At 33.5% G+C, this 15,309-nt stretch overlaps 1 protein-coding gene across 5 annotated transcripts in view; it reads right to left on the bottom strand.

Annotated features, from left to right (window-relative positions):
• Positions 1 to 15,309, bottom strand: part of SMCHD1 (structural maintenance of chromosomes flexible hinge domain containing 1) — a 139,473-nt gene that overhangs the window by 83,106 nt on the left and 41,058 nt on the right. For all 5 annotated transcript variants that reach the window (XM_025886893.2, XM_073898459.1, XM_025886895.2 and 2 more), the window contains exons 9-19: positions 14,168 to 14,258; positions 13,264 to 13,474; positions 11,080 to 11,200; positions 10,813 to 10,996; positions 9,110 to 9,304; positions 7,461 to 7,574; positions 6,779 to 6,885; positions 5,788 to 5,870; positions 5,507 to 5,620; positions 1,671 to 1,748; positions 1,472 to 1,591 (exon numbers count right to left, since the gene is read on the bottom strand). In XM_025886893.2, the coding sequence (XP_025742678.1) occupies positions 1,472 to 1,591; positions 1,671 to 1,748; positions 5,507 to 5,620; positions 5,788 to 5,870; positions 6,779 to 6,885; positions 7,461 to 7,574; positions 9,110 to 9,304; positions 10,813 to 10,996; positions 11,080 to 11,200; positions 13,264 to 13,474; positions 14,168 to 14,258 (1,418 nt within the window). The remainder of the gene's footprint in view (positions 1 to 1,471; positions 1,592 to 1,670; positions 1,749 to 5,506; positions 5,621 to 5,787; positions 5,871 to 6,778; positions 6,886 to 7,460; positions 7,575 to 9,109; positions 9,305 to 10,812; positions 10,997 to 11,079; positions 11,201 to 13,263; positions 13,475 to 14,167; positions 14,259 to 15,309) is intronic.

Raw genomic sequence — 15,309 nt, 5'->3', positions numbered from 1 at the left:
ATCTTTAAAAAAGAAAGAAAGAAAAGAGTTCCCTAGATCCCCATCCCTCAATACACAGAACCAGTCAACTGCCTTCCTTAGCCCCAGCAATAGATAGAAGGCTTATTCTCTGAGGAAGGTAAAAAAGTAGGGCTAAGAAGTGAGGACAAAGCAGTACTAAAAGTGTCATGGTTTGCTGAAAATACCAAGTGAAAGATTATATAGATGTGAGACCCCCCAACAGCCTTCCTCAGCTTGCTCCCCAAATGCTGGCAATTAGATGTACAAGACTAGAAGACTCTACTTTAGGGAATCTAGACAGCCCAAGAGAGAAAATCTAAAAATTCCCATAATCACTCCAAATGAAATAAAGGCTTTCAAATGTCCTATGATTAAATGTAAGCAAATCACCAGTTATGTAAGAGAGCACCTACTATATGAAAGGGCAAACATAAAAAAAACCAACATGAGGAAACAGATTATGAAAAAGTTTAAATACTTCAAAAAAGACCACCACTATTCCTAATACCCTCAGAGAATTATTAAAGATACTAAATTCATGAAGCAGGCAGAGAATGCTTTGAAAAGAGAACAGCCAGAGAATAAAAAATGACAGCAGAAAGGAAAAATTCAATAGAAAGTGTAGTAGCATGTCATGTTAAAAGAATCTCCCATAACATAGGAAAATAAGAGACGGAAAGTAGAAAAAAGAATATTAGTACACCAGTCAAGATGTCCACTGTCTTAATATGAGATGATGTAGAAAACAGAGGAAATCAAAGTGATTCAAGAAAACTTCCTAGAATTTAAAATTTCAGAAAGTAGAAGAAAAAGAGATTCTCCAAACAGCTGGGCATCAGGGAAAAGGGAAGAATGGGGTGGAGGTTGTGAGCAGAATAGCTCACACATGCAAAGGTCAGGAATCAGAATAGCTTTAGATGTTACCAGCAACAAGAGAAGTAAATGATGATCCCTTCAAAAATTTTAAAGAAATATGATTATGACTTTGCAATGACATGGACGGAGCTAGGGATTATTATGCTAATAAGCAAAATAAGTCAGAGAAAGACAAATACCATATGATTTCACTCATGTGGAATCAAAGAAACAAAACAAACGAGCAAAGGAGAAAAAAGAGACAAAGGCAAACCAAGAAAGAGACTCTTAACTATAGAGAACAAACTGATGGTTACCAGGGGAGAGGGGGCAAGAGGGTGGATTAAGGGGGGATTAAGGAGTGAACTTGTGATGAGCACCAGGTGATGTACAGAAGTGTTGAATCACTGTATTGTACACCTGAATATTACACTGCATATTAAAACTATAATTTAAATAAAAACTTAAAGAAATATGATTATGAAGAATCATAAAGCCTTAATTTTAAGATCACGATCACAATTGGCCAAACATCTTCTTTTGAATTACCTATCTATATTCTCCAATTAAAATGCCACCTTTAGTATAATATGTAGGTATATAGTGTTTCACTTACCTTTAACAGAAAATTTAATTGCCTTTGATGGTAGTGGTCTTCCTGCATAAGTGTCTGCATTACTTTCATTCAATACAACTTGTAATTTCAATGTATAATTCCCCAACTTCTGAATATTTTCTGGACAAATTAAGAAGAAATTAAAAATCAAGTCAACATAATACCGATATAATTTTTAACATTCAGAATAATAACTCACCCATTTTTTTAAACCAGTAAGGCCATTTTCCTCCATGTTGACTAATATGTGAAATGATTTCTTTATTTCCATTTGAAGCTTAATAAAAGAAAAAAGAAATATTTATACCTTGAGAAACTGAATACACAATATGAATATGAAATGTCACACTGGCATCAAATATCTTTGTCGTACATTTTTAGAAATTGTTTTCAAACTTCATCAAAGGATCTAAAGCTATCCTATGCAAGTGAACGGCATAATGAAAATTATTCAGCTCATTAAAATTCCTTTATTTCAATTCTTAAAAATGTATCTATGAATAAGATTAATTGGTACAAAAGATTAGAGATGATTTTGATATTAAAAATAATTTTCCTTAAGAGTTTTCAAGACTAAAATGCCACAGTTTATTTATATAGAATTGCTAAGATCTAATGACCTACTGTTATGAGAAAGGAGTAAACACATCCACACACACATATATATTTATATATATGTATAATATGCTACCTTTTTCATAAGGAAGGGTAAGAAATGATATAAATATATTTGTTCCTACTCGGCATTTTAGCAGGAAACACAGGAAAGAAGGGCCAAAAACTAATAAAATTACTACCTAAACAGGGAGGAAGTAAACAGAGTAGAGGGACGACATAACTTCTCTGAAGGTTTATTTCTGACTTTGAAATTATGTAAATGACTTAAAAATTGAAAAAAATAGAACTAAAATACAGCAATTCATAAACAAAACCAAAACATACATCAAGTAGGTGACATGACAACATTAAAAAAGGATTATTATTTCAAGTAACTTTTTTTGAAGATTTATTTATTTTAGAGAGAGAATCCAGACTCCACACTGAGTGGGAAGCTGAACATGGGGCCCAATCCCATGACCCCGAGATCACCACCTGAGCTGAAACCAAGAGTCGAATGTTTAACCAGCTGTGTCACCCAGGCGCCCCTCAAATGACTTTATTTTTTATTATGTGTCAATAAATAAATTCAGCACAGACGATACAAAATCATGTTCATGGATTGTTAAAATGACAATAACATCCAAATGATCTACAGATGCAATATAATCCCTATCAAAAAAACCCCCAAAACCATTTTTTGCAGAAATAGGAAACCCATGCTAAATGTATTTGGAATCTTAAGGGACCCAAACAGCCAAAACAATCCTGAATAAGAAAAACAAAGTTAGAGAATTCACATTTCCTTTCAAAGTTTACTACAGAGTTACAGTAATACAAACAGTGTGCTACTGGCATAAGAAGAGACTTACAGAGAGCCCAGAAACAAACCCTTGAACGTATGGTCAAATGATTTTTGACAAGAATGCCTAGACCATTCAATGGAGAAAGAAGAGTGTTTCTGATTATTTGTGCCATGAAAACTGGATATCCACATGCAAAAAAATTTAATCTATATAAATTAAACTCAAAATGGATCAAAGAACTAAATGGAAGAGCTAAAATGATAAAACTAATCTTAGACCAAAAAAAAGCTTCCTGACACTGGATTTGGCAATGACTTCTTGGATAGAATACCAAAGGCAAAGGCAACAATGCAAAAACAGAAAAACCGGTGGGCGCCTGGGTGGCTCAGTTGGTTGAGTGTCCGACTCTTGGTTTCGGCTCAGGTGGTGATCTCAGGGTCATGAGATCCAACCCCATGTCAGGCTCCACAGAGTTTGCTTGGGATTCTTTCCCTCTTCCCCTCCCTCCCCTTTTCCCCTCCCCCCTGCACATGCTCTCTAAAAAAATCTTAAAAAAAAAAATTGGACTACATCAGAATTACATTTTCTGCATTAAAAACCACCACCAACAGGGTGAGAAGGCAGTCCACAGAATGAAAAGAAAGTATTTGCAAATTATATAGTATCTGATAAGGATTATCCAAATATAAAGAATTCCTACAACTCAATAAAAAAATCCAATTAAAAAATGAGGAAAGGATCTGAATAGACATTTCTCCAAAAAAGATACAAAGATATCTATAAGCACACAAAAAGAGGCTCAATTTCACTCATCATTAGGGGAATGCAAATCAAAACCACAAAATATCACTTCACACCAATTAGGATGCCTTTTACCAAAAAAACCCAGAAAACTTGTTAGCAAGGATGTGGTGATACTGGAACACTTGTGCATTGCTGGTGGGGGTGTAAAAGAGTGCAGCCACTGTGAAAAACAGTATCGCAATGCCTCAAAAAGTTACACATTAGAATTACCATATAACCTAGCAATTCCACATCTGGGTATGTATCCAAAGGAACTGAAATAAGGGCCTCAAACAGATATTTGCATACCAATATTCACAGTGGCATCATTCACAATACCTCAACATGAAAGCAACCCAAGTGTCCATCAATGGATAAATGGATAAATATGGTACATACATACACTAGAATATGATTTCATATATTTTACTGAGATACCTAAGAGAATCACAGTCACAGAGACAAAGTAGAATAATGATTACCAGGAGACTGTGGGGACAGAGTGATGGACAGGTTATTACTACTGTTTTAGTCTGTGATGATAAAAAAGTTCTAGAGATGGACAGTGGTTAATGGTTGCACAACAGTATAAATGTATTTAATGCCAATGAACTGTATATCTTACAATGGTTAAAATCATAAATTTATGTTTTATATATTTTAACATAATAAATTTTTCATTGAAAAAATAATATGGGGTGGGGGAGGCAGGAGAGTCAGAGTCACTGAGAGACTGGAGAATGCTACATGACTGACTTTGAAGATGGAGGAATGGGCCACAAGCCAAGAATATGGATTCTAGAATGTGGAAAAGGGAAGGCTGCCCTAAAGCCTCCAGAAGGAATGCAATCCTACTGACACCTTTTTTTTTTAAGATTTTATTTTATTTGACAGAGAGCGAGAGAGCACAAGCAGGGAGAGCAGCAGAGGGAGAGGGGAGCCCAAGTGCAAGGCTCGAACTCAGCACCCTGGGATCACGACCTGAACCAAAGGCAGACACCCAACAAAATGAGCAACCCAGGCAACCTTCAATACTGCTGACACTTTGATTTTAGTCAATGAAACCCATCCGGAATGTATGATCTACAGAACTCTAATAAATGTATGTTGTTTTAAGCCACACAAACACACACAAATTTGGAGAAGTATGATGTAGGGTGTCACAGAAGTCAAAAATGCAAGTATTTCAGTTAAATAAGTTAGTCAAACTGTTCAATGCTGAGACACCTAACAACAAATTTATAAGTATAAATGATCACTGACTAGTTTTTAAATGTTGGAAATAAACATATACTGAAAATATTGTGCCTTTAAAATACATGGATGAGACACACAAGTACATAATGATAGAACAGATAATTAAACATAAGAAGTAAAAAATTCCTTTAGGCAGTCAAAACAAAAACAATGGACAAGAAACAAGATGATTCAAATTAGGGAAATACAAGATGAGCAATAATACCCAGTTCTCCTATACCAGGCCTATAATCTAAACCAAGTATTTCTAGCACACAGGTTCAGAGCCATAGTTTTTTGATTTACAATAGATTTTATGGATTATCTAATCTGAATTCCTATCTAGTACAAATTCGTACACATATATACACCATATCTTATTTTAGTCCACAGTTACCAACTTGGGAAAATTCAGAAGGAAAAAAAAAAAACCCTCACAAAAATATCAATTTAAAAATTAGCCATAACACATTTGAATTTCTGGACTTAAATCTACTATCTATCAGACTTTTACATCAATAATTATATGAAGATATTAAAACCGGTATTACACATTTAAGAACAATATTAAAGATACAAATTAAAAAAAATCCAAATTAGTTTGTACACTTACAATGTAATATAACTTTGAGCTCAACCAGGAGTTTCTTTGACCCTCCATGACTTGTTCCAGGAAGCTTTTGCATTGCTTCTCCTTTTTTATTCAGTATTTCAATTCTTAATGCACCTATCAGTCCAAAATTTAAAATAAGAATGTCTTAGTTAACGCCCAAAAAAAGGGATGAGGCTGCTAGGTCTTAACATTGCATTTTAATTTGTCTCTTACATATTAAATACATGAAGCACACGAAAAGCATTTTTCAGTATTAAGGAAAAACAAAAACAAAAACATACCAATGGGGGTTCCAGCAGGCCTAATCTCATTTGGCAATAATTCGTCTCCTTCAGGCCAAGTTACTGACAATCTATCAGGGAGCCTATTATGAAACCAGCATATTAATGTTTCATGAACTATATTAATTATGGTCTTAGATAAACAGAAGTCACTGGAAACTTTAATATTTCTGATATATTTTGAAAAGTTAAAGCTAAAATTCTATATGATTAATAATCTAAAAATTTTTCCTCCCTAACCATTACTGTGGCTAATGAAACAGTAATACAAAATCTCTTGGTATTAAGAGCCAGGAATTGTCCATTTTTTTGTGGTTTTTCAGCTCTTTTATGATACAAGTTACCTTTGGAAGAGAAGATAAACTTTTAAGAATAGAAGAATTATTAGTGAGATTCACTAATAAAAATGAGTGCATCATACAAGAGGTACAAACAGGGGTGCCTGAGAGTCTGCCTTCAGCTCAGGTCGTGATCCCAGGGTCCTGGAATGGAGTCCCCCATCGGGCTCCTTGCTCAGCAGGGAGTCTGCTTCTCCCTCTGCCTGCAGCTCCCCCTGCTTGTGCTCTCCCTCCCCCTCCCTCCCTGTCAAATAAAATCTTAAAAAAATAAAAAATAAAACAAGAGCTACAAAGCGTTTTGTTTATCTACTTTATTTCTCTTGTGCTAATCTTTACCTCTCAACAGTTACTACAATTTTCTTCTAGGTGTAGGTCAAACCAAGTTGTTTTCTACCATACCAGATTCATAGTGCCTGTAACAGTAACACTTCACATATAGAAAAAGGAGGAAATTTTATATAAAACAAATACAGGATTCTGTTTTTACAACCAGAGCTCTCATTTTTTTAACAGCAAGAAGTTCATCACAATATATAAATCTAAGATTACAAATGTCCTATTATGTGTTCATAACATACTCAAGAATAGTTAAAAGCACTACAATTCATTTTTTAGTTTATTATTCTTATTCTGCATTTTGAAATGTGAATTACCTTGCCATTTCATCTTCTACATATTTTTTCACAGCTTTTTCAGCAACTGTCCTATCAAGCTTTGCAATTGGCACAGTTTTTATTTCATCATACAGCGCCTGAGGTTCCTGAACAAAAAATTTGTATCAACATTTCAAAAAAAACTATTCAAATTCAGCTGCATGAAAACTTGTTTCTTTGGAAGAAACATATTTTACCCTAACTCAGTATATAAAACATAATACCTATTATTACATTATATCACAGTGTTTATTTCTATTTGTCATTTAACCTCCTTAGGCATAATTAAGTATCATTAAAATATTAACAAGAACATGGTAGAAGGACAAAGCCCACTTTAATTTTGGAGTTATTCATTCTTGAGAAAGAATTCTGGCTCCCAATTTTTACTCCAATGTGGACGAAATGTTTTACAAATTCACAAATGCTTGACAAAATTACTTTGACAACGAGAAATAACATACACATGTTTGTTAAATACTGGGCATACAGATATTAAGCTCTACAGATTATTTAAAAGACCAAATAAGAAACATAAAAATTCATGCTAACAATACTTTATCCAACAGAAAAAAACAAACGCTAGCAAAATATAAAATACTGTACCTTTATTTCAGCATTAAACAAAGTAAGCAGTACCAAGAGATTGTCAATAAGAATTTTTTATTACTTGCTATCTTACCATTGCAATCTGAACCTCTCCTCCTGTGGCATATACTTCTCCATCATGATCACCATAAAGAAAAAATTTTACTATGCTTCCATAAAAGAGAGGAAGTGTCTTGATTGTCTTGACCTAATATTTAGTTTTTAGAAAAAAGGATTTTAGTATTTATAAAACAGGATTAATATTAATAACTATTTCACAGAACTATTTCATCCAAGGGAAAAACTCAGTATCAGAAAAATTACTAAAAGCATTCTAATAAAGAAAATAAAATATTTATTTATATTTACTTATATAAGTTTTCCACTTACTCTTAACAAATCTTTGTAAAGACACAGTGGCTTCTTCATACAAAAAAGTCATAGTTACACATGTTGTCTAAAGGTCCATAAATCTTTCAAAATCAATTATGAAAGCCAACATACCTCAAACCCTTTTCTCCCCATAAAATCTTGCTTTCAGACTATTGAACAGTAATTACAAACTCTGACAAGTTATTTCTTTCAAATTAACTGGCTTAAAGCTTGCCTATGGTATTTCCCTTACTTGGCTTTAAAAATCTAAGGATAATTTTCATTAGTCCAATTCAGAAACTCCTGGCAAGGACCACCAGAGTTTAAACACAATCTGCATTTTCAGCTCGTTTCTAAACGATTTCCTTCCACACACAACAGATTGCAGGGCAATCCGACTTTACTACTGGCTGTCTCACCGCACTTACCTGTATCGTTGTCTGCGCTCAGATTATGGTCTCTGAGAAAGCACCTTACTCAACAACCATACAGAACTTGACCAAAGTGATCACTTCCTCTTCCTTGTAACTCTTCGCTTGACTTCAGGGATACCATATTCTCCTAGTTTCCTTGTATCTCATCAGCTTATCCCTTTTGTTTTCCTTTGCTCGCTCATCCTTTTCATTCTAACCCCTCTGTATGTTGGAAAAGCCAGGCTCTAGCTACACACACTACCTCTCCAGTGATCACATCCAATTCCAAAGCTTTAAATATATGATGACTTGAATTTACAGAGTAAATGGATGCTCTTCGACCTTTGTCATATCTGTACAAACACCCAAGCCTCTACCTCTTTCAAGGTCCATACAAATGCCATTTCTTGCCCAAAGAATTTCATGATTTGCTCTTCTCCAAGGCCCATCCAAAATCAGAAAATCCTCTCTTCTCCTTCCAAACTGCCAAAGTTTCCTCTCTTTCCACAGCACTTATTCCATTCTCATTTACTATTACTTATGTGTAGGTTATGTCTGATTTTAGACTATAATACCCCTAAGGACAAAATACCTCTCTTAGATCTCTTCATTCCCCATAATACAGTCAACAAGCAGACTTACAAGCAGCATGTACTCAATAAAAATTTAGTAAAAAAACTCCTTACTTCGTATTACATAAAAAAATTAAGAATCTGCATTTGAGTAAAGTTTAGTGCAAGAAAAAAATAAAAACCTTGCTAACTGAGACTTTGGAGGAACAAACAGGTTTTTAAAAACTGCCATGTTAACTTATGTAATTAAAATCAGTTTGACCTTTTCATTCTTTCCTGGCTCCTGAGGAGCCAAATACATGCATTATTTTGTTGTTAAATTCTAATACATCTAATTTAGTTTCAAATTCTATTAAAAATTGAATCTAGAGATAAGTTAAACCTACCAGCTGTCCTGCTTTGTATATTTTCCCATCCCATTCTATTGCTGAGTATGTTGCCCAGGGGCCCTGCTTTTTAGAAGGAAGATCAGGACGTGTAATTACTCCTTTAAAAGATGTAAATTTTATTTGTTTGTCATACTTTTCATGACAGTCCTTCAGCCATAAGGCAAATTCTCTGTCTATTTTCATTCGCTGCTCCTGTAAAAAAAAAAATGTTCTATGAAATATAGCTACTAGTAAACAAATATAACCAGAGACACTGTCATTTATTCCTTTTTTCCTTCCACATACCCCACCCTCAGAAAACCTAAAAAAAAATTAAAACATGTTCCTGGAGCTTTTTCCCATATAATTTTAGATTTCTAACAGAAGCATTGCTAAGAAAGAAAATCTTTGCTATCATCTTTGGAACCAAGGTCTTAATGGTTACTACGAGTAACAAAGCTTTCCTTCCCTTGTATAAATCCTAGAGTACACCAAAAATGATGAACACTGGCTGCCTACGAGAAAGAGAACTAGCTGACTATGGGAAAGGGGTAAGCAGAAGGCTCCTCGCTGTGAACCATACACATTCTCAACAAGGTGATAAAAATCCATTTATCAAGCCCGGATATACATATATATAATAAATATATATACAGTATATCTATAGTATGAAAATATCATTGGAGGGAATGACTAGAGGGAAAAAAGTCTAAAAAGCTCCTTATGAGGATGATAATGAAAAAGAAGTTGAGAGGGGCGCCTGGGTGGCTCAGTCGTTAAATGTCTGCCTTTGGCTCAGGTCATGTCCCAGAGTCCTGGGATTGAGTCCCACATCGGGTTCCCTGCTCCACGGGAAGCCTGCTTCTCCCTCTCCCACTCCCCCCCTGCTTGTGTTCCCTCTCTTGCGGTCTCTGTCAAATAAATAAATAAAATCTTAAAAGGAAGGAAGGAAGGAAGAAATTGAGAAACACTGCTATACAAAACACATTTCACATTTTTCCTTTTAGTTACGTATTACCTATTCAAGAAAGTTAAGACATGAAATAAAAATTAAGTGTTTTATACTAAAACATAAGAAAATGTGTCACTGCTTATTGTTCTTTGCCCTGTTGGGAGATACATAGATTTATACTCAAGCATAAGCTGTTTAATGCCTGTCTTTAAGAGAATTAGTAAGGAAGAAAATCTCCACACTATATGCTTTCATGGAAGATAATGCATAAAGTTAAATAAATTCATTTCTTCCTATATACCTTACTCCATTAATACACCATTTCCAAATGAAAATGGGACAAAATTAAAAATGATTTTACCTTAAATTTTTCTAACTTCCAAGTGGAAAATCAGTATCTTAATCATTAAAAAAAATTAAGCCTACCAAATTTTTATACTGCACTTCAACATATAGCCCTTGTAGTATATAATATTATTCTCATATGCTCTCATCAAATCGACATGCTTCTGTAGCTTCTACTCACTGTCAAGGTCTTGATTTTAAGATCTAAATAAAGATCTGTAAATTTTATTCAAACACAGTCTAATCATTTTTGAAATTTTTGAGTAATGTCAACACATAAATGCTCATGAAGAAAATTTATATATATATTCTTTTGATTTAATAAAAAGCACCTTAATTATCAGTACAAATTCATATTTGTGACTTTCACTGTACATAAAATAGAACATACGCAAATATTCAAGACTGATATTTAAAATCATACCTGTCCATTTAAAATCCTTGTAAAAAGGGTGTTCTTATCTTTCAATTTTAGCTCAAGATCCATAAAAGTCAGTTTATTTGTGCTGACCTGGAATTTGTCATTAGTGAATAATGCACCAGATATTCTATTGTAACATTCAATTGGTGCAAGCCCTCTCTTCTTTGGAGGAGTACACCAATCAAAGCTTGAACAGAACAAAATATTAATATAATTAGTAAAAGATTCGATTTACAAAACAATGTAATTTCAGCAAAAATCAAAACTTACTCTTCAACAGATGTATATGGTATTAGCCGTCCATTCCAAAAACATTCAAAAATAGGCCTTTTCCCTCTTGCTGCTTTCTCAAGTATGAAACAATCATCATCATCATCTTCATCTTTTAATTCTAAAGCAAAGGCATGAGTGGAGCAAATTGTTTACTGCTATAAAATTTATGCAATTTTTACCACTGAGTAACCAACTTCTTTAAGTGAAATATTAAAGTTGCTTCAGAGAAACTGTAACAAAAGCTCATAAGATCTCTCACACTGCTTTCTATAAAACTTAGTGACAGCTTTACTCTTAGGTTGCCCTCAGACAGGCAGATTTCCAAAGTGGTTCCACATTACCATTGCATGTTACTGATTTACATCAATGTATAGTTACTTATATACTTATCAATCTGTGTTAGGGGTACTACACTAGCTACAGAGCCTGCAATCTTTAAAATCTATAGAGTAAGAGGGTCACACATACAGAGATTATGCCCTATAGCAGAATCCCTCTTCCCTACAAATATAGAAGCTTGAATCCTGTACCTCAAATACAAGTTTCACAATTCTGTCAGAACCAATATGTTCATATAAAAATCACCTGGGAAATCTACAGTGTCTAGTAGCAACAACTTTGCCTAGTTTGAACAAATCAATAATACTAAATTTAGTTTTACTTCAAATACTAACATTTCAAAGATCAGATTCAGGTGACACACATTACAAAGCATCAAACACATAATTAGCACAATTGCCTATAACATTTTTATGCTTCCTACCAATACATTTTCATATACCCAAACAAATTAGGATCAAACATTATGATCCTGAAACATAACACCTTAGTTATTTCGGCATTGAGGCACCCACCCAAAATAAACCCTTCTTTTCCTGCAAAAAACACAAAGAAGTTCCTTTCTATCAAACCAAATCACTTTGCTTTTAGGAAACCCTCTGGATCACTGAACTTATTGGTTCATATTTTAAGATATCATTTGAAGAACTTTATCTTTTTGTCTACACATACAAAAATTACAAATGTCAAATTAAAAAGGGGTCAGCAAAATCATGGGAGGTAGAACCACTGAGTAATAACATGTATGAGCACTTAATAATGCTGGACACTATTCTAAGCATTTGCACCAGTTTCTTATCTAACATTCACAATACCTCTACAAGGAAAGAGATTACCTTCCATTTCACAGAGAAATGGAGACAAGGAGTAGTTTGTCAAAGTTTACACAACAGAAAGTGGTAAAGATGGGATTTAAATTAGGAAATCTGATTCCAGAACCCACAAGACTAAAAATATACTAAGGAAGTATTCTGAATGAAAAAGTTTAATATCGTTAATCTATGAACTCAATGCAATTTCAGTAATTCCACTAGGATTTTTTAAAGGGAATGTACAAAGTGATTCCAAAATTTATCCAGAAGAGCAAAAGATTAAGAATTTTCTCAAAAAAGAATAGTAAGTTTCCTACCCTACAGATATCAATACATGGTATAAAGCTACAGGAGTATCATTACTCATGTATATAAACATAAAATATATCAATACCTTAAAGAATCCAGATCTACGTATTTATGGGAACTTAATATTATTATGAAAGTAATATTTCAAACCATTTAAAAGAGTAACATTCAGTAACTGGTGCCAGGAAACCAAATACTCACATGCAAAATATTAAGTCAAAGCCCCACCTCATTGTACACACAAAAAAGGAGATTATAAATGCATTAAAGATTTAAACATAAAATGGTTAAAAAATAAAACTAGAGGATCTTTTTATAATCTGAAGTGTATGAAGGCTTTCCCACAGCAAGACAAAATCAGAAAGCATAAAGAAAAAAACAGTATGACTGTATAAAGTTTAAAGCTTCTTGATAAATACCTACAAAGATAATGGGAAGACAATATGGGGAATGTTTAAGGATTAATATGCAGTACATAGCTAAAAGTTCAGTAAGAAATCCATGAGAAAAGAATATGTAATGTTCTTTAAAGCCAATGCTTTATTCACCTGGAAGTGAATACACACAAAAATCAAGAATTATAAAAATTATAAATACCTAAGAAATGCATAAGGAAAAAAGTTTTATTTTATCTAGCCTTACCAGCCCAACTAATAATAATGGTTAAACAATCCTAAATCACAACTTCACATTTTGTAGCTAAGATAACAGATTAACATACTTGATGGAAAGCATGGATCATCAGGGTAAGTTTCTCTATCATATAAGAAAGGGTGATATCGAATAATCCCTTCCACTACACCATCTCCTTCAACATGAGCCTTGAACTCAAAACTATCAGCTGCTGTGTTTATATACAACGTCTGCATGTCATCTTCTATTTCCCTTAGGTTGACAATCTTAGGTGCCTTCCCCTTTTCAAACATAGAAATCTAAAATAAAAACAAAACAAAAATAATTAAATTCTATGGTGAATTTACTTTTGTTCTCAATTATGATCCAATAGGCAAAAACATACATATATATGATTAACAAGTAATCATATAGCTTAATTATATATGTATTTATATATGGCTTAAATAACCATTAAGTAGCATCTCAAGGAATATAATATACTGCTAAAAATACAGAATGTAAGCAAAGAAAGAGCAAAGCAGAGCTGATGAACAGATAACTCAGGAGTACATTTAAGGTTTTGTGCTTAGAGGTAGGAAGTGGGACAAAGATAATGTGAAATTCTTCCCAATGTGTGGGCAAGGACATTGAGAACCCAATATTCAAATGTTCTGTGCTTCTAAATCTTACTTCATCATCATAAGACTTCTATGAACAAAGAGAAACATTTATATTCCTTTTTCTCCCTGCTTTGAGACATGATGTTCAGCTACTCATATCTCTGTAGAAGACAGGGAAAAAGAGAAATCATATACTATAGTAAATAAAGGTTCAAAAACCACATCATCGAGTAATGGTCTCTTTACTTAAATATCAAATCGCCAAAGTACTTTGGAAAAACACAGGGAGAGAGGGGTTGTCTAATTATTGATTTTTCTTATCCAGAGTCACTTGGAACTGGAACAAATACTTCATAATCTGTATTATTCTAAGAAAGAATTTTATCTTACTTCAATATCAATGTTGTTGAAAGGTCCAACTTCTTTTGATGTACGTTTTTCATTTCCTTTTGGGCCATGAATATAGTAATGATAAATATGCCTAAAAATACAGAAAAATACTTTATACTTTTAATTCAATTTAATTCATAAAATCACAGTTCATAAAATAATCTACAAAAAAATTTTTATAACTACTATTTGGTAGGTGCTAAGCATTATACTAAGCATTTTTGGGGGGGGCATGCAGGGGTAAGAGGGGAGAGGGAGAGAGAATCTTAAGCAGGCATGGAGCCTGATGTGGGGCTTGATCTCATAACCCTGAGATCATGACCTGAGCGGAAATCAAGAGTCAGATGCTTAACCAACTGAGCAATCCAGGCGCCACTATACTAAGCATTCTTAAATACAGTATCCCATTTAATGGTAAAAACAATTCTAAGATGAAGGTATTACTACACCTCATTTTATAGATACAGAAACTGGGATGCAAGGGGGTTATATACTTTAAGGTTACAGAACTAGAGTTTGAGAGGTGGACCACAACCCAGGCCTCTCCAACGTAAAAAGCCCACAGTTTACACCTCCCAAAAGTATAGTTTATCAAAAAAATGAAAACCAGAAGGCAAGAGACTATAATTCTACTTGTCAGGAATGTTCAAGAAAGGACTTAAATATCAGGGAGTACATAAGATTAGGTATCTTTAAATTTATCTTCTCAATGTGAGAGTATCATTCCATAACTCTCATCCCTCCTCTCCTACAGCATCAAGACAATCTCATCCCCAAATTCCCAAAGCCAAACTAATAAATTCAACATTATCCCTTCAAAAATCACCAATTCAGAACTCTTACCACTTTAAAGTTTTAAAAGATATTTTGGTGAGATTATTCATGGCTAAAACATACGTCTATCATTACTCTTCAAACAGGAATTTGCAATGTTCCTTTGTATGAATTTTAATTTTAAAAAATTATCCTTGCTACCCTTTAGAATGAGATAAAAGAAAATCACTGAAAATCTTCAGATCTTTCTTCATGCACCTCAAAAGTGTTATCATAATCAACAGTAAGGTTACAATAAATATTCAGAAAGTGTTATATAACAATTAACAGATAGGTTTCAAAGAATGGTTAAAGTAATATGTTATTCT

Source organism: Callorhinus ursinus, unplaced genomic scaffold (genome assembly GCF_003265705.2).
Source record: "Callorhinus ursinus isolate GAN/ISIS: 27379988/994484 unplaced genomic scaffold, GSC_fseal_2.0 scaffold11, whole genome shotgun sequence".
In the NCBI taxonomy this organism is placed as follows: Eukaryota; Metazoa; Chordata; class Mammalia; order Carnivora; family Otariidae; genus Callorhinus; species Callorhinus ursinus.
The sequence above is the reverse complement of the archived record's forward strand: the minus strand, read 5'-3'. Positions and strand labels throughout refer to the sequence as shown.